We start from the raw sequence: 20,526 nt of genomic DNA on the forward strand, positions 1-20,526 counted from the left end.
GACATGTATTTGAGATGTTTAGACCTCAGCAAAAAAGAATAAATCTCTTCACTCTATGGTTTATTCAAATTTATTTAGTTTATTTATGTTATTTTATTTTTGTATCTTCATGAAATTTAGGCACTATGACTGTCTTTGGGTCCTATGGGTTGAGGGGAGGGGCCTCTGTGGATCATCCCACAGATACTTGATCAGTTTGGGATCTAGTGAATTTGGAGGCCAGGTCAACACCTTGTGCTGTTTTATAGTTGATTGGTGTATAAAATATATAGATATATTAGTGGTATCGGTCTTTTATATCTAACTCTTCACAGGAAAGCAAACAAGTATATTTTCCATCTTGATCCATTATTACTACTTACTATATTCCTGAGTAAAAAGGTATGCTAGCAACTGGGGAATTCATGTTCTCAATTTAAATTTTTACATACCAACAATTAATGAGGTTTTTTGATTCCTTATTGTCGAATACAGTTAAATTATTAAAATGATAATCTGATAAAAGCACTCTTCAAGCGGTGAGAACAACTGCAGTGATCACCTGAATGGAATAACCAGGAAACAACAGAATATAACGTCCGAGTCAGTTCATTTCAGTTCTCATTCATCATTCAGATTTATTCCCATCTGTGTAATAATGCACAAATGAAAAGTGATTGAAACAGTTCTTTTATTGATTTGTAAATGAGTTAATGGTTGATTTCAGGTGGTTTCAGCAACAGAACAAAAAAATGTGAAAAAGTTAAATGAAAGTCCAAACCGTCAGTCCTCCAATAACAGAAAAAAATACTTGAGTTAATTTAAGGGCAATACCAGTACTGTTGCGATGCGTGTCTTTCTTGTGCGTTTATCGTCTGTTACGTCAAACAGTTTCTGTTTTCACATGATTTGAAATACAGTTAAGTTAAATCGGTTTCACACAGCTCAGTGCCTCTCAAAGGCTACAGTGTTATTGTTCATTCTGTATGAGAAATGTTCAAACACGTACAATAAAATCACTAGCTACTTACTGCTCTAACCATCTGACCTGTCACTTTTGCCAGACATTCAACAAAAGCAACAACAGCAACATTTAGAAGATGACAGACATTCCTGATACAGAAAGTAAGAACACTGATACTGTCCTTTAAGACACGTTGACATCATTAATTGAGACATTTACACATTGAGAAACATGTCAGTGATTCATATGTTCACTCTCCTCCCTTTCTCGGGCTATAATCTTTTTTTTTTTTTGTAATGCAGGAATAACGGAAAAAATATTCCAAAGATAAACGAAAGGCTACGAGGAATGGCATTGGAACCCTAAACTAAGACACTGTTACCTCTCGCTGCATGTTTTACTGCCTGATTTCAGCTTGTTGTTTGAGTCAGTGTCTCCTCATCCTGGAAGTATGGGTGATCGAGTGCTTTCAGGGCTGATATTCGTTTCAAGGGGTCAAAGGTCAGCATTTTCTGTGGGGGAAAGAACAGCACTCTGTTAGAGCTGTGATCTAAAATCTAGGTCTTAACGGAATAGTTTTAAGAAAAACACAATTTTATAGTGGGTAAAATAAGTATTGAACACATCACAATTTTTCATAGTAAACATATTACTAAAGGTGCTATTGACATGACATTTTCACCAGGTGTTGTAACAACCCAAGTAATCTATACATAGAAAGAAACCAACACAAATAAGTTCAGAAATTGAGTTATGTGTAATAATGTGAAATAACAGAGGGAAATAGTATTGAACACGCTTACTGATATTTAATACCTTGTACAAAAGCCTTTGTTGGTAATGACAGCTACAAGACGCCTCCTGTACGGAGAAACTTGCTCAGGTGTGATTTTGGCCCATTCTTCCACACAAAGTCTTATAATCTTGAAGGTTCCATGGGCCTCTTCTATGAACTCTGAGTTTAAGTTCTTTCTATAGATTTTCTTGGATTCAAGTCAGGTTGGTTGGGCCGTTCTAGCAGCTTTATTCTCTTTCTCTGAAGCCAGTTGAGAGTTTCCTTGGCTCTGTCTTTGGGATCATTGTCTTGCTGAAATGTCCACCCTTGTTTCATCATCATTCTGGTAGATGGCAGCAGATTTTTCTCAAGAATGTCTCAGTTCATGTTTACATTCATCTTCCCTTTAATTATATCAAGTTTGCCAGTACCACACCATGATGTTCCACCTCCAAACTTCACTGTCAGTATGGTGTTTTTGGGGTGATGTGCAGTGCATTTTGTCCTCCAAACATGGTGTGTGTTATGGCATCCAAAGTAGTAGTAGATAATTCTTTTCACTCCTCTGTCAGAAATCTTGCGAGGAGCACCTGGTCATGGCTGTTTATGGTTGAATGATGTTCTTTCCACTTCCGGATTATGGCTCCAACAGTGCTCACGGGAACGTTCAGAAGTTTAGAAATCCTTCTGGAACCAATGCCATAAGAATGTTTTGCAACAATAAGTTTGTGAAGGTCTTCAGCGAGTTCTTTGCTTTTACTCATCATAAGATGTTCCTTGTGTGACATCTTGGTAATGACACACCTTTTTATAGGACATCAGTTTGGACTGAACCAGCTGATATTCATTTGCACTGACAAGGGGCAGGATGGCTTTCTGATCACTGATAGATTTCAGCTGGTGTCTTGGCTTTCCATGCCTTTTTCCACCTCCCTTTCGGTGTGTGTTCAATACTTTTTCCCTTTGTTATTTTACATTATTACACATAACTTCATTTCCGAACTTACTTGTTTTGGTTTCTTCCTATATATGGATAACATGGGTTGTTACCAACACCTGGTGAAATATCATGTCAATAGCATATTTACAAATATGTTTACTATGAAAAATTGTGACGTGTTCAATACTTATTTTACCGGCTGTATTTTATTTAGTTCACAGGTTCACAAGTTAGAAGTACCCATGTCCGCATAACATCCGAGGATGGTTAGCTTAGCATACAGACTGGATTCAGAGAGAAACAGTCCATGGCCAGCAGCAGATCTCATGTACCCATAGTGAAAAAAACACCTTTGTTCTCTAGGATAATTTCTTCATTCACTTACTCGATGGGAAAATGAATGAAGAGTTATTTATGTGTCAAGCAAAGGCCTGGAACAGTTTCCAAGCAACCAGAAGAAACTGCAGGGGGGTATATTAAGAAACTTTCTGTTTGGTAACCATTTAGGACAAATAAGAAAACATACAAAAAAAAAAAAAAAAAGAGCGATAGAGAAAGAGTTAGAGATGAGAAGCTCTTATGTCTATCCTACATTTAACATAAGACATCTGTATTTCATAAGAATGCAAACTTCCTATAACTGCTTTCCATGAAGTACTACGAGCTAACTTCTTTAATCTAGATGTCTGTCTTTTCAGTGCTTTTATACGACCAACGAAATGTCAACAGGTGAAACTTATGTAATGAGAGGCTTACGACAGACCCTAACAATGTGCTGTGGTTTGACAACAAAATGTTTATTATTTCCTTGGAGATGCTGACCCAGATATACCTCCAAGGTGAAAATGTATATAAGTATGCTTCTTTTAAAAAAAAATAAAAAATAAAAAATTCAAAAAGAATTGGTGCAGAAACACATCTGCCCTCCATGTCATGCAATTTACCATGGTAGCAACAGCAATTATCTATTTGAATGATAATTAAATATAGTTTCCAAGAGGAAAATAAATCACTGCAATTAAAGCAGCAACTAACCAGTGCCTCTGCTCAGTTTTTCATACCCTAACCATATATTTTAATGAGAAATACTTGTGGTGTATATGTTTTTTTTTTTTTAAGCTCAGCAAGATGAAAAACGTAGGATCTGCTGCTTGGTAACAGACAAAAACTTGATAAGCAAGGCTGGATTGTGTATTTGGGATGTGCTAACTACACACTGTCAAGTGTGACTGATTATAATTTTTTTTTTGTTCAACTCAGGTAACAGTACCAGCAGTTACCACCTGCTAGCAATTACACTAATCAGCCACAACATTAAATCCACTGACAGGAGAAGTGAATAACACTGACCATCTTGTGACAATTCAATGTTCTACTGGGAAACTTTTGGACCATCAACAAACATACATGAAGAACAGCAAAGGGTGTTGACCTGGTTTCCAAATTCACTAGATCCCAAACTGCTAAAGTATCTGTGGTATGATTTACAGAGGCCCCTCCCCTCAACCCAAAGGACATAAAGGCCCCCACTAACTATTCTGTTGACACCATAGGACACCCTCAGAAGACCCATGTGTATTATCTGATGAGTCACAACTGTTTTGGAGGCACAAGGAAGAAATACACAGTACTAGGAAGGTGGTCATAATGTTAGGCCTGATCAGTGTATATATCAGTTAAGTATCACTGGCTGTGAAGCCAGCTCCTTTGTATTAATCATTAATCACCTGATTGAGTACATTATGTACATAAGATTACAGCAAAGACATGATAAAGAGCAGCAAAGTCAGGGTTGATGACATGCAACCAATTAAACATGTATAATTCCACCACTGAACTTGATCTATACCAGAAATGCAATAAATGGAAAGTATGTTTTATAAGTGATGAAAGTACATTACCTCAAATCTCCTTTCCAACCCTTCTGACTGTAGTACTACTACATACACGGAGCACGGCTTACATTCAGAGGCACAGGGACAGTCTATAACAGTGTCAGTCACTAACAACTAGCAAAACACTGTGATTAAATGAGAATACATTTCTTTCTCCCTTTGGTGGGACAAGGATGAGAAACAGCCCACATGATGAAATGATATAAGATAGCGTTCTTAAGTTATCATCCTTCCATGATGCCAAATTACACCTCTCCAAACATAAGACTTAAGGCTACCTACCAGTTAAAAAAAAAGCCAAATTATTAAATCAGCTGTTAATCACAAAAAAAAAACAGCCATCAAAAAACATGTACTTTTAATTTTATTTTTAAACTAGCCCATTAGGAGAGATCTGAGGTCTTATTTTCAGTTTTACAAGCACTCCCTCTCTAAAGCCTGCAGAAAGAACACTTTTCGTTACTTACTCTACATGAGTAGTGATTTCTTCAGCAGGATTACCAGCTGGGCAATCAACATTAGTCACAAGACATTTCTTTTTAATACTGCAGCAGTAGAATTCCTGAGACTTGTGTTATGAGCAAATGAAATTTTTCTGGAGTCTACAGTGGTTCATCTGTCAAAGTGTACATCGGATGTGAAGGGAAGATGTAAATCAAGCACCAGTAAAAGACAGGCATCCGCTTTTACTTTTAATTCTGGAGCCTTACCAGCAAAAGTTGGGCCCCCTTCTCATTTATCTCTGGAACGAAGTCGGTGATTGGTCGAGCCGTGAGAGGGGGGAAGTTTTTTCTGGATAGTGTAACATCAGTGGGCCACTCTTCTTCAGTCGGCAAGCCAATAACTCTGAAATGACACATAATTTTTCAAACAGGAGTTACATGAAAGTTCAGCCAAGGGATTTCTTAGTCGAGTGAATGTGATGGAACATATTTGATACTCACTCAAACATTTTCCCAAGCTGATCCATTTCTGATTCTCCACAGAAGAGAGGTCTAACAAACAGAAAAGTTTATACTTTTAGTCAACATGCTGATCACTGGAAGTTCATTTTGTACCTTTATATTAAAAAATATTTCTGTTTTCATATTTGTGCAGGGAAGTAAATATCAACATGGTTGACACATGGTTGAAAAACAAAGAATAAATGGCTGTAGCGTTTTTAAAACTTTGCTGATGAACCATATGATGTATGTGTGTACGTGTATATGTGAGTTATTATAACCTCACAATCTTCTCTCAGAATTCTTTTACTTTCCCACGTTGACCACAACTTTCATGATAGACCGTATGTCATTTTTACCACTAGATGGAGCTCCCGTGTGCAGATGAACTGCCCTTTCTAGTCCAGCATATAGTTAGTTAATTCTAATTTGGAAAGCATCATCTCAAAATGCCTATTCATTAAATGTACATACTCTTTTAGTCTCTGAATCAGGTTGTAGTGTTAAAGCTGTCAGTCAGTTTGTATCATGGTTTATTATGGTAGAAAACTGAAGTACAATTCAGTAACCCTTGATTCAGATCCAGGTCATACTTCAAAAAATAAATAAATAATGGTATTGAAAGGTTGCATTTTAATATTAACAGATTTGGCTGAGGCTTTTTTTTTTTTTTGCCTATAATTCAACCCTGTTTTCCTATTTTTTATTTATCTCTAGAGTAAGTACTATTTGTTCATAAGTAAGTATTATGTGTACAGTGTATATTTACTTCTTTTCATAGTAAATTTGTACATATGCAAATTGTTATATTTATATACTTTTATATTTTATACTATATAATATTTTTTTCATCTATTTTATGTAAAATATTATCTATTTTATTTTCATTATATTATTATTACTATATATATATTTTGCACCTACATTTCTTTTTACTAGTGGTTTTCAAGAGTTTTTTTTATATGCAGCTGAGCTACTGTCACCAAGTCCTTTCCCTTGTAAAGTCTATCTAAGTCTAAGTCTAGGATTTGCCTTGTGCCTGAATGGTGCAACAGAGAACAAACTCACCTTGGCTGACAGGAGCAGATGACACAGATAACCTGCTATTGTGATCTGATCCATTTAGTTACTATCTGAACTGCTACTCTCTGACATTGCTTTGACTCAGAAAAGTGTCTGAGATTAAATCTGGACACACACATCACTCAGTAACAAGAAGGTGGAGCACACCCACCTCTGCCAAGACGAGCAACTAATGACCTGTTATGTCTAACGGAATGGTGTCAGTGCGTTAAGCCCTGTTCAGACCTTGCATTAAGATCGAGTGGTCAGCGTTAGGTATGTGTATCCATTCCTGACATAAAACACGTGTGTCCAGATCTGATTTCAGTTTCCTGGGCTTCTCTGATTACCCTACATGTGATGTTGTTCGATTCATGTGAAAGGATCCGATGCTTTCTGAACAGAAATAATATAAAACATTATCTGAGGAGTGGCTCTCTTCAGAAAGTATTTGGAAAAGCAAATCAATCATATTCTGTAAAGGTTGGACTCAGGAGTTAAATGAGAAACTGGTGCTCTCTTTGCAAGCACCAACCTCCATCTTCAAAAGATATGGAATGAAATCACTGCTGCTTCTTAACTGAATAAATCAGATTACTGAAATCTGATGCACTGTTCCTTTGTCTCTCTTTTGAGCAAATTGCATTTAATCTGTTCATTTTTGAGGAAAACACAATCCCTAGAGTCAGGTCAGCTGGATAGGTATTATCTAACAAAATCATATTATAACACAGATGAGTAAAACAAACATATTAACTGGAATGTAGCACTTACTTGCGTCTGAACATCTCAGCAAAGATACAGCCTGTGCTCCAGATGTCCACAGGGGTGGCATAACTGGTCTGCAGCAGAACTTCTGGAGGTCTGTACCACAGTGTCACCACCTGAGAGACACAAACATGGAGTCCATAAACTCTACGGAGACCAAATGATTTCCACAATACAATAAATAAAATGAAATCAAAATCACTAGCTGTTAAAACTTATTGGGATATCCAAATACAGAACTTCTTTTTTACATGTTAACAAAACAACATATGTGTTTAACATCCTACCTTTAATTCATTTTGCACATTATACAGCAGTATGAATATCAAGTTACAGGTTTTTTTGCGTTTAGTGTCAAGCAGTAACATTTAGCAAGCTAGCAGGCTAAACTTAGAGACAGTCTGCGTGACACAACAAAGAACGAACATTACCAAATGAGTAATAAAGTATTTATAACAGGATCAGGGCTATTTGAAAATAGCTTTGATCTGAGAACAACACGCAATGGTTTTACTACCACTTGGCACATCAAAAGTTCAGTGATAAAAAAATGAAGTCTTGTAAAATGTGGCGTAGAAATGCCTTGTTGTTGTTATGGGGCGTTAGAGCTGCTGGACCAGGCTACTACTTGGCTACTAGTTACGGCTCCAGGACATAACTGCTCCCATATGTGAAACAATATAGTATTGTCTTTTTTTCTAAAGACACAAATAAGATATGTGTTTATTAGTGAGATTTAAAGGTGCTGTTGGCAGATTTTGTTATTGCGCTGTTATTGTGCTAAGCTAAGCATAGCCAACCATTTGCTGTTTGCAGCCTTATTATATGAAAATCATATGTTAGACATAGACCTAGACAGACTTTAATCATCCACAAGGGAAACTGCTTGCTCATAGTAGCTTAGTTGTTCCAAAAAGGTGAGTTGTAATACACCTGGATAGGGTAAAGTAAAAAAGAAGTTCTGTAACGTAATGAAATGCATGTAAACAAGTCTGAATGACTAAAAAAAAAAACTAAAATGTACTAAAACTAATCTTGATGACTAATACGTATGCTGGAAATTACAGTTCTCACCACAGGAGTGAGGGCCATGTGGCAGCTATAGATCCTGGCTAGTCCGAAGTCAGCCAGCTTCACTTGGCCCTTACTGGTTACCAAAATATTCTCTGGCTTCAGGTCTCTGTGCATCACACGGTTAGAGTGAAGGAATGCAAGGCCGCACAGCAACTGCCTCATCAAATCCTGCAAAAGACACACACACACACAAACACACACACATACACACATGCCTTCAATAAATAATACTTCAACAGTTTTAGTTTTGAAGTAGAGTTTGAAATACCTAAATAACTAAATCCTTGCAGTGCATTAATTTAGTGCATTTGGCGGTTCTCACTTTAATGCGATCAGGAGACAATCCCGGAGCTGGAGCTCTCTCTAGAAAAGTCTTGAGGTCTTGGTCCACATGCTCAAACACTAAAGTGACTTTAGTCTCCTGCTCTGACCTTTTGGTGGCACATACATCCATAAGCCTGGTATGAAAGGGGAAAACTGTCATGAGAAGTGTTCATAATCAATTATAGACAACACAAGGTGAAAAAATAACCGTTTAACAACTGTCTTACCTGACCACGTTGGGATGGTCAAACTGCTCTAGCCGTCTCAACAGAGCCACCTCTCTGACTGTAGAGATCGGGAGGCCGTTTTGGTCTGTCTGGACACGGACGCTCTTCAGAGCCACAAACTGTCCGCTCTCCGTGTCCCGAGCCTTGTAAACAGTCCCATAAGCGCCTCCACCAATCTCTGCCACCGGCTCGTACTGGAGACTGGTGCCGTAGGACATGGCTACAGTTCAGGCAGACTGAAACATAACACATGATATCAAAAAAGGTGATGATGGGCTGAGGTACTTGGATAACATGGTTTAAATTCAGTGTTAATCGTTAAGACAAAAAAGATATTGGAAAGGACACAGGATAAAGAGACTACAACACATCCCCTGGAACATTTAAGGTTACTTATTCAGTTATAAATATAACTATATTATATATAATATATAAATTATAAGAATGGGTAAACAGTGCGATAATGAACATCCAGAAACGGTTAATCAGCACAATGGGTGTTTCATGACTTGATTTACTGGACAAGGAATCAACTCCTCTCATATCCCGGCTGTTATAAGCTGGAGGTCATGAAGACAGATGTGTCCTCAGGAGACAGTAACACACAGCTGAGGCTGAAATTCTTCACCGTTTTCCTTCAAACCTTCTGCATCTGAAATTAACTGAAATTCTATATTTTAAACTGACCACTTGTGATTAGATTACCAGCAAGTGCTGATTTCACCTTTCACCAACAGAAAAGCGTCCAGTCCACTGATGCTCTTCAGTGTCTGTGCTGCCACCATCTACCGTTACAGGACTGCAATAAGGACGGTACCCATTTGGGCAATAAAATCAAAACAATCAGCTGAAAGCCACTACATTCTTCTTAGAGCTGAAAAAAAGATACATTGTAGACAGTATGTAACAAATAGCAAGCTATTTGATATGGCATGCAAGTCATTTGACCCAATAGAAAAGTATTGACAGGTGCAACTTTAACACGTGACATTTTTCACTTGGCACTTGGTTTCAGCAGCTCTCAGCAGTGTATTTCAAACATTTTGGCTGTAGGTCTTCTTCTAATATGCCTGAAGTTGCAAGTGCACAGCATTTTCTATCTAGTAAAACAACTCTCTTGGGTACAAACGGGTGAAATGTGTGGCACATTGTAGTCACATGTAAAGAGGAATTCATCTCAAAGGTGAAGCACTACAGTTACAGTGTCACCTAACCATAAAGGTTACATGACACATCCAGTGAGGGGACCCGTGGTGCATGTCCCACCCCATGTTTCCTGCCTGCCTCTTCAATTGTCAACTGCCAAATAAACACAAAACACCCACTCCCAAAAATAATCTTTGATTCATCAGCAGCTTTAGAAGCCCACAAGCTGAAGGTCAAAGTAGCTGATCTACTGAAAGAACTAAAGAGACTCACTGAATGTGGTGACATTTTAAAGAAAATGCATTTGACACAGGACCTCCTGCCACAACTCTGCAGCACAGGAAACATCGTCAACCACTCGACCCGAGCAGCTGTTCGTCCAACAGCTCCAAACTCACCAAATTCCTTCCCCTCGCTCTACTACCAGGAAGCAGGAACACAACCAGAGAGAATGCCATCCTACTCCTTCCTCCCCTTTGTTTGAGCCTCAGCCTTTTAATGTGTTGAACCAGTGTGGTAAACGTCCCCTGCTCAGCCCATCCCCTAACCTACTTTCATCCATCCATGCACCTTCAACTTACTCTGCTTTATTGCCTGTCACATCATATGAACCTCTATGCAGGTCCTGTTTTTACATTTAATGGTGGTTATGGTGCTTAAATTCCAACCATACCCTCAACTGACAAAACTGACTGTGCCTAAATTGTGGTCCTTCAGACAACAGGAAACTGCTGGTCTTGTTTAGGCCAAAACGAATGAGCCATTTTGACCAATCACAGACTCCCACCTCAGGGAACATTGTGTTGATGTGGATGGAAAGAAATCCGTTACCACCTAATTTTCCTGGTACTTCCTAGCGTGAATTTAAATTGCCACATGCTCCACTCCACAAAAGTTAAAGGAATTTCTTTGGACTTTTAAAGAGAGCAACAAAGAAATAATTAAAAAAAAATGAGTTCTTCAGTTCCATGTTTAAATGCTTATGTGTCTAAACCTCCAAATTGTTTTTGTGAGTGTGAGAAGAATACAGTAACAAAAGAGCACAACCCCAATTCACCGTCCAAGACAAGTAATATTTGTCCAAGAGAGCGAGAGTGTGTTGTAAGTTCGTATCATGAGGCTGAAAAGAAAAAACAGATAGTGTAACACGACAGTACACTGCTGCATTATTTCGACTCAGGCAATTTAGTGAAAATCTCACCCAAGCTGTGATCAGCTATTTCACCAAATAACGTCTCACTCTGTCTCAAAACCTGGCACGTTAATAAGCTTCCTGTATCTCAAAGAATTTAATAATGCAGCAATCTGAGAACCCATCAGCTATGGTCCGATAGCTTAGCTTGTGCAAGTAAAGGTCAGTGCGTCGGGACGTCTGGTGTAGCCACCAGATATCTGGATAACAGATACCGGATATCTGGGCCAAGACTTCCTGTTCCATGCTGACCGCTGGTCATTGTTTAAAGATTGATTAGCGCGTGGAGACATGAGAACAGATTTGGTGTTAAGGAACAACGTGTACAAGTGAATAGTTTACACTCAGCCAACCCAGGAGTTGTGTTCAAGTTATCTGCAACGTATTATTAGATTGCTGTGGAAGGTACGGCAGGGCCTCTTTCTCTGTCTACAGGCAATATTTACCAGTATGCCCACTTGAAAGGGATTGGTCAATACTACTCAGACTACAAAAGGAAACCAGAAAGTTTCAGACCTAGCCTTCTCCCTTGCCTACAGACTTGGTATATTCATATAAGCCATATGTTTACAGAGAGTGCTAATCCACTGCATAGATACATGCCATGATAGTGGATCAAACTACATGACATTGTGCTTAAACTTGTGATAATCCTATATATGCTGCCAAACCGCAGTTATTAAAGTGGTCAAGATAAACTGGTGTTAATGAGAGGAAACGATATTGCGTTGACACACCACATTTCTTCCTGTTATGCAAAGACAGTTGAGTCAGACAGCAGTCTGTGTACAAGAATCTGCCTGCATTCCTGTGCATCTGCAAGACAATCAAGCTATACAAACTCCTCTCAGCGTTATTCAGTCACAACTGAACTGAGAGACGGACTAAATAAGACTTTCTCTTCTGCACAACAGCTGACTTTACTGATCACAGTGGAGAAACTACAAACAAAACACGGAGACCTACCACACATGAAAAAAAAAATGGTAATCGAAATTTAAGATTTACTACATACAGTTTTCATGCAGATATTTTATACAATGTAAACTAAAATACTATAATTTTACCAATGGCATGTTCTTTTCTGATGATCAAGATGCATTAGCTCGACTGATAAAAGCTGCAGCTGATCTTAGGTCTTTATTGTCTACCATCTACTGCAGTTGTGCAACTTCACTCAGTAGGCCGACTGCGGGAAAGCAGCTGTGGGAGTCAGCACAACCACAAAGAGCCACAAAGTTTGAGAAATAAAATACTGGACGAGAGATAAAGAGGTGAAGAAAATGTCAAGTCAAATTTTAAGTAGTGTCTGAAGCTATGCTATGCTTACTCATAATTTCTTTCCAGTGACTCATGCTCTGCTCTGCTCTGTTTACTGATATGACCCAAATCTTTGTAGTGATACATGCATTGAATTTATTATTTATTTCATGTAATAAAATGTTTGCAATGTTTTGTGTATTTGATATTGAGAAACGCTCACGGCCCCACAGTGGTCCACGGGGGGCCCCGACAACACATTTCTATTGAAACAACATTTAGGAAGCGTCATCTTTATAGTTTTTTTCTGAAACTGTAAGCGTCTTTAACTGTAACACTTTAAAATCTTTAAATCATGTGATCTCACACTTGCAATCCCATCCTTTCCCATCCTATTTTATGGAGCTAAGTCAAGAAAATTTAAAAACACATCTGACAGATTATAAAGGGACAGACATTAACTAAACTTAGCTTGAAATTGATAATGTGTGTGATTACTATATGCAAAAGTACTTAATATAGTATGATATGATAGAAATGATATCGTAATAATAAAAGAATTACCAACCTCAGTATCTGCTACCTGCTGATATCGCTCATAGTATCTACCAATCAGTCTATCAGTCAGACGTCCTCATCTTTATTTCACTTTTCATTTAAAATAGTTCCATAATGAATGGCCGGGCTTGCTGTGGTGTCTGCTCTGGTCCTGCAGGAAGTGATTACAGGCTGCTCAGCCTAAAAACATCTCCTCGTTTCCTTTTCGCAGAGACCAGGCCGGAGCAGCCCCCACCAGCACAGAGAGGAGGACAGATTTTATTTAGGTCCAACATCTGGAAGTTTCACTGATGTCTCACGGCACCTGGGTCATTAACCTCCCTGCCTGTAACAGCAGCTATTGATCACAGCAGCAGGGTCTGTCAGTATTGATTACTAAACAAGACAGCAGCTGGCTTCCCCCTTATTTCATTCATTCATTTGCTTTATCAAGTGAAACGCAGCCCAGTGGGCGGAGGCACAGAGACGGAGAGAGAGCAGCAGGCCAGGACGGACGGAAAGCCCTCTGTCCCGACACGTGGTGCTCCTCCATAGCGATCCTTTGTTAATTAAACTGGGGGGAAAGTGTAGCAACAACAGCAGGCCACACAAACTTTTTCCCTCCTCACCTACATGATCACTGACGTGGCGGAGGAAGAGCAGATAAACTGGAGACGACGGCGGAGACGGCCGGATCACCGCCGGCTGTAACTTCCATTTTCACATCTGTGCACACATTACAGACGTATCCAGTGCACAAAAAAGTGTCTCACACACACTCACACGAGTCACACAAGCGGCTCAATCGACAGTTTAGACAGTGCACTCACCTCGCCTGTTTAGTCTCTTCTGAGGCAGGTAGGCTCAGTCCAGCCCTAGGAGGAAGACATGCTCACTGCTCTGCCACGTTTAACTCGGACACAAGCGGGTCAGAGGTGGCAGGAGTCGGGTCGAGGCTGAGGTTTACAGCCCCGAGCTGGATCTGATGAGGAGAAGCCAATCAAACCGATATAACTTGGGCCTCCTCTGTTTTCTCTCTCTCTCTTCCAGCCTGCACCCTTTTTGGGTTGTCTTCCTGTTGCTTCTAGCAACTCTGGAGGAGGCGGAGCCAAAATCTTCAGCTGCACATCATGTATGAAGAACTTCAACTTCTTTGATCAGGCTGTGTACAACTCACAACGCATATCAGGCGTAGTAAAGGCACTATGTTTATAATAAAATGTGTGCCATTGACTGTGAGGCAGCTGCAAGGAAATATAATGACATGCAGATCAAGCCATATGCAGGATTTGTCACCTCTCCCAATTAAACTATTATAAATATAATGCATTTGATATCAGTGTTTTACCAATTAATCTATATATCATGTTTATTCACCAGCATCCTCTGGAGCCATGGAGACTAGTTGTAGCCTCATACATTATTGTCTGCTTACAGTCATCTCCTAGAGCATCTCCTAAACATTTAATGTGTTAGTGATTACAAATCCAGAAACAGAAAATATAGCATTTGCACTGTAGGTATATCCATGTATTTTACATAAACATAAACATAAAATAAAATCGTCATACAGGTATAGCACAACATGCAAAAATATAGGGGAGAAGTGAAAAGTCATTAGATTATTTGCAAAAATAAAGTGAGCACCAATGTACTTTTATTCAGTAGCTGATCATATAAAATATATGGTGGCCCTGAAGGTCAAAACACAACATTTCACAAAAACACAACATTACAGAAAACACAACAACTTTTCACAAAGCACAACAACATTTCACAAAACACAATAACATTACAGAAAACACAACAACATTTCACGCAAAAAACAAAACAACATTTCAGAAAACACAACATTTCACACACACACAAAAAACAACATTTCAGAAAACACAACATTTCACAAAAAAAGCAACATTTCAGAAAACACAACAACATTTCAGATTAAAGGGTGGGGACAACACTTCTTGTTTCTGACTGGACAGAGCCCGTGCAACAATATAAGCTGAAGTAATTGTTTTGCAGCCAGTCAAGAAAGGACAAAACCAGACAAAAGCAGCTGTGTCCGTGCATGAGTTTTAAACCATGTTGGAAAGAATGGAGGATGAGATGACATTAATAGAGGACATATACATACATATATATAAGATAAGACATGCCTTTATCCATTCCACAATGGGGACATTCTTGTTATCAGCAGCACAGACATTCAGCAATCACAGACAGTGCACACAGTGCACGTATGGGTGGACTAAGGAATAAAAATAAGAGTATAAAAAATCTAAAAAGATATATTACAGAGCCTTGATCCCAGGAAGCCTCAGTCCAGAACAGTCTTAGGAACAGATAAGATACTGAACCAGCAGAACCCTCAAACTCCCAGGCCTCTGGTAGATGACCTGAGCTTGCAAACAGAATAGAAATTAGATTGAGGCAAAAATAAATTGATGGTAAGTATACTTACATAAGTAAGTCTATAATGAGAAAAATAAGCACAATATATAAGACTTAGGTAGTTTGTATTGTCAAATAATCTTTGTACCTACAAGTCATCAGGTAGATATCAAGAAGATATAATAAGATTTTGTGAGTTTATTTCATTCTGGCATTAACACAGGGTTACTACTGCACTAACTTTAATGATTCTACTTTTCATAGTTTGGGAATCTGCAGGTCATTCACGATCATTTGAACTAATAGTCTGTCCACACTACTGCACACACGACCCGGGATAAAGACTATTTAAGTGTTTCATTTAAGTTTTTAATAGAACTGACAAAAAAGATGTCCAAAGGGGGAAATTGGATTGAATGTAATTTGAGTTTGTGACTCAGTGTAATGAAGAGTCCATCTTGAAGTCAGTGACTCATTAAAGGTTAATTATTGTTCTTCAATCGATGTAAAATGGTTAGAAACAAAATGCACAGGCTGCCTGCTCTGACATGTGATCACAGACATCTATGAATAGTGAACTTGTGGTGGTCTATAAGTTGGATCCCAGTTGGTCAGTTACAGTTTATGTGCTCTGGATTCCTGCACAACAAATCCACACTGGAGGGGAACGAATCAGATGCTGTCAATATTCGCACTGAAGATGTAGCACTGTGACAGTGACAGTGATAGGCTGACTCTCTCTGTAGCTGGGTCAAAAGTTTAAAACAAGGCACTGCTTCTCTAAAAATGTCCGACTGCTCCAGGGCTTTGTGCCCGACCAGGAGAACTGCTGTGGAAACACTTACAGGCTCTAGTGATTTCTGAGTAACAGATTTCCAACGGATTTCAAGTCAGAGAGTCTGATGTTATCGGTAACTAAAATATTTTTATCACATCAGGAATAACACAACTGTTACTAGTGGCAGTAATGATAGCTCTTTTATAGTAAAACAAACAAACAAACAAACAAAACACACAGTGTAAGAAATATGCACAATACAATTATTATTATTGTTATTGTTATTATTATTATTTGATTTACACTTTTGCTGTGTTGCCTCAATGTTTAATATTTAAAGGACTGAGGAAATAAATAGTGAAGCAACAACAATGTGATTGCAGGAGGAGGAGCAGGCTAAATAATAATTTAACAATTTGCCTAATAGAAAACAATGTAATGTGTTTGGTGATTAGACCCAGTCTATCATGGTATTTCCTCTTTCTTCCTCTGTGTTTTGTTCCTTGCTTTACATCTTGTTGGTCCTCCTCGTTGATTGTTTGACTGGTTTCTCCTTGTGTGTTCTGCCCTCATTGGTTGTCCCTGTAATTTGTCGATCCATCCATGTGTCTATATAGGCCCCTCTTTCACTTTATAACTGGTAAAGTTGTCTTTTGAGTTGCCTCTTTGTTCTGTTCTCTTTCCCTTACTGGATCCTGTACCCTCATGTTTCCTGGTGTTCAGCTCCTCGTGGTTCCCTGTATTTTTGAGTTTTGTCTTGCTTTTGGTTTATTTTGGGGCAGACACTTTGCAAAACATACAATACAAACATGGTTACAATACAAATATGGTTCGACCATTCATTAGAGCAAGCATAAATACTGAGAGCAAAATCATATGAAGCCAATCTATTCTCTTGTAACTTTTCAAGTTATCTCTTAAGCTGCAGAGTAGATTTCATATTTTAAATTCCTCAGTGTCTGTGATAATAACAGCTTTCTACTCAGCCTCCAGACACTGACATCTGGAATGGTTTTCTAGCAGATCAGCTTTGTAAGGTGAAGTGGTGGAATTTCTTACCCTTTAACGAGTTTGAGACCATCAGCTGTTCTCAGGTGATGTTGGTAAACAGCAAACAACAAGTGAACCATCTGTTCATCTGATTCAAGACTAACGTCAATCCATCGTTTCTGTAACATTAGGAGCAACTGTCTCTAACAATAACATTTCAGGGACATGGTACAAAAACCACAGAAAACAACTATGCTTGGATGAAACTCATGAGGACTGCCACAAGGACAAATGAAACCAGTGGTTATCTCTACTGCAGAGGAGAAGTTCATTACAGTCACACACAAAAAAATAATAATTAACCTACAATTAGAGTTCAAGTAGCAGACAAACAGCTGTTTAAAGGAGACCGACTTTCACGGAGGACAAACAACAAAGTTGAAGGGAACTGCTTCTAGGTTAAGAGTGTATTTGAAAATTTTCTTCCAACCACTGTGTTGTTGTGAGATATAAAGAAGATGGCTAAATGGTATCTGCATGTGTGTTTTCCACCATGAAACTCTGCAGACGCCACTGCTCAATATTTATTCAGATTTCAGGACAACTAATGGCTAATGACCACAAAACACACCACTGATGGAAAGTATTCAGGTGATCTCAGAAAGCTGGGGATGCAAAGAATGTGTTAACTTGTTTTAAGGGCTTTAAGACTGTTTGCTCTGGGGAATCTAATGCTCAGGTTATGACGAATAATTTGAAAATGAAAAAGAATATGAAAGAATATGCTGTCAGAAGAGTCCAGTAGTAGGTTCAGATAAGATACTGTGCAGAACCCTGACGCTCGCAGGCCTCTGGTAGAGGAGTATCATTAATGTACCATGAGGTACTGTAAAGTTTAAGGAGGTTTATCGCTATCATTAGCCTGGTGTAGCCTGGTGTAACTTGCAGTTTGGATATCATTATACAGAGAGTAAAATACCAGACCAGCTTTCTGTGACAAAACTTTAGTGACTGAAGGAAGACGTGCTTGCTGCCAGTCTATTGCATGTGTTATATAAATGTCTGAGTATTGACAACACAACATATTACACCCTTAAACAATTTTATTTTCATGGCGTTGCATGTGATGTGACTGCAAGTCACAAGGTCATACTCATGACATTTAATGGTCTGAGTCAAGTTTAAATCATAAATATGTGTGATAATAACTGTCTTTAACATGTCTCATTAACTTGAATGTTTACATCCTCTCTTTATAAATAATAGCGAGATCTCTTTCAAAAAAATTAATGAATTTCAATTTCTTTTATCTTATCTCCTCTTGTTTTAGTATTCTTATTTTTGTATCATTAACTTTTTGAATCAAACTTCCCACCAGTCCTTTAAAACTGAAGGTCATTTTTGTTTTTTACCTGCAGACATTTAAAGCTGTTTGTACGCTTCAATTCAGCCAGCAGATGATTTGGTGGCGATAATGCACATATACTGTTTATTAGAATATGTCAGTTTTATTGCTTATTATTGAAAACCTTGAACGGTTCAGCTCCAGCCTGCAACCTACACATTCCCACAGCCCGACTAATGCTTCAAAAATTCCAACTTGTGGCTAAAAGTGGAAAATCCTTCAGATGTGGAATGTAATGGAAATTTAATAATGTATATCTGTATCTATATACCCTTTGTGTTCTCTTAAACTGTAAATGAGTATAGCACAGTGGGAACCTACAGAGACAGGGTACCTGACACTGGGATGGACACCGTGCCCATGCTATAACTATCAGGATAAATCAGATTAAAGGACAAGTGAAACACAACTCCTAATATGATATTGTTAAACTTTTCCTTTTCCCTTGTTTAGCTCATCCTATGAGTGTGATTGTATCAGCAGAGACACAGCAGGCTCTGTGTCTCACCGTTTCCCTTCCTGCAATAAAACCATAAAAGATACTGAATGCATCCAGTCCCTTAATTTCTCACCAGAATCTATCTATGGACTGAAGGAAGACATACATTTCCACAACAGGAAATACTTGATTTTATCCACCTCATTATCCACTATTCTTCAGAAATTTTTGTATATTCCCAACAGGAGTGGAGCCGAACCCAAATACAACACAAATAATGTGTTTGTCTCAAAAAGCTGCCTTTCCTCACGTGACCACAGTGAATACAACCCGGACTGAGTGACGTACAGGAGTCAGGGTTAAAAGTCTGACACAGGTTGATCAATTCCACAAGAGAGGAGGCTCTGACTGGACGAAACACGACTTTACTGCATCACTGCTTTAGCCGAATAGATTTTTTTTTTTTTTTTTTGTTACTTTAACTGGGATGCAGAGCCAGCATATAACTTTTGGGACCAGGAGATTACTCTGTTGCATTACATTAGTATCGAGATGTCTGCTGTCAGTTTCTCTCTTGTTAGCATTCGTCTGTTAGCTTGTTTATTCAGAATATTGTCTACTTGTAATAGTAAACGGTAAATGGCTTTGTTTTTATATAGCGCTTTTCTACCTATTGGTACTCAGAGCGCTTTACAGTGACAGACACATCTACCCATTCGCTCACACAAGCACACACATTTACACACCAGTGCCACACAATGGGAGCAACAGGAGTTTCAGTGTTTCAAGACACTTCAGCATGTGGCACATTTCAGGGATCAAACCGTTAACTGCTAGGTAGAGCAACAGTCACCCCTATTGTATCCCACAAGCACCAAATCATCATCCAGTCATGTTCTGCCCCTTCAACTCAACCTAAATCACCTATATTAGCTGTATTTAATACAAAACATCAACCAATATGCATATACATCCATAATTATTATAATGGATAATTAAAGAATACTTATTTTTACACAAGCATATCTTAAATTAGAAGTGTAACTCAAAAAAAAAAACTTTTTTATTCTAATACAAATACAAATAGTGGGTGGTTTGCACACCCCTAATTCCCAACAGATGGTCTCTGTTTTAATTATTTTTAACTTAATGTTTTTCAAGTTATGTAGTAAAAGATGCTCCCTGCCTAAACCATCTCAATTTAGCAGCCAGTCTGTCCTAACCACAAATCTACACCAATCAGGCATAACATTATGACCACCTTCCTAATATTGTGTAGGTCTCTCTTGTGCCTCCAAAACAGTTGTGACTCACCAGAGAATGGACATGGGTCTTCTGAGGGTGTCCTGTTAGTGGGGGCCTTTGAGTTCTATGGGTTGAGGGGAGGGGTCTCTGTGGATCATCATCATGTTTTTGTTGTTTGTTTGTTTTTTACT

The 20,526-nt window shown here is 38.5% G+C and overlaps 1 protein-coding gene across 2 annotated transcripts; it reads right to left on the minus strand.

Annotated features, from left to right (window-relative positions):
• Positions 1 to 653: 653 nt before the first annotated feature.
• On the minus strand, positions 654 to 14,182 carry cdk4 (cyclin-dependent kinase 4). Of its 2 annotated transcripts, none has more exons than XM_047584019.1 (8): positions 13,918 to 14,182; positions 8,953 to 9,188; positions 8,724 to 8,859; positions 8,402 to 8,569; positions 7,334 to 7,443; positions 5,498 to 5,548; positions 5,264 to 5,399; positions 654 to 1,455 (listed from the first exon to the last, which is right to left on the minus strand). In XM_047584019.1, the coding sequence occupies exons 2-8, from the start codon at positions 9,168 to 9,170 to the stop codon at positions 1,354 to 1,356; spliced, it is 921 nt and encodes a 306-aa protein (XP_047439975.1). In that variant the 5' UTR covers positions 9,171 to 9,188; positions 13,918 to 14,182; the 3' UTR covers positions 654 to 1,353. The 2 variants fall into 2 exon arrangements, with proteins under 2 accessions (XP_047439975.1, XP_047439977.1); XM_047584021.1 differs by lacking the exon at positions 13,918 to 14,182 and adding an exon at positions 13,119 to 13,259.
• Positions 14,183 to 20,526: the final 6,344 nt, after the last annotated feature.

The sequence above is a fragment of the Mugil cephalus genome, chromosome 4 (assembly GCF_022458985.1).
Source record: "Mugil cephalus isolate CIBA_MC_2020 chromosome 4, CIBA_Mcephalus_1.1, whole genome shotgun sequence".
In the NCBI taxonomy this organism is placed as follows: Eukaryota; Metazoa; Chordata; class Actinopteri; order Mugiliformes; family Mugilidae; genus Mugil; species Mugil cephalus.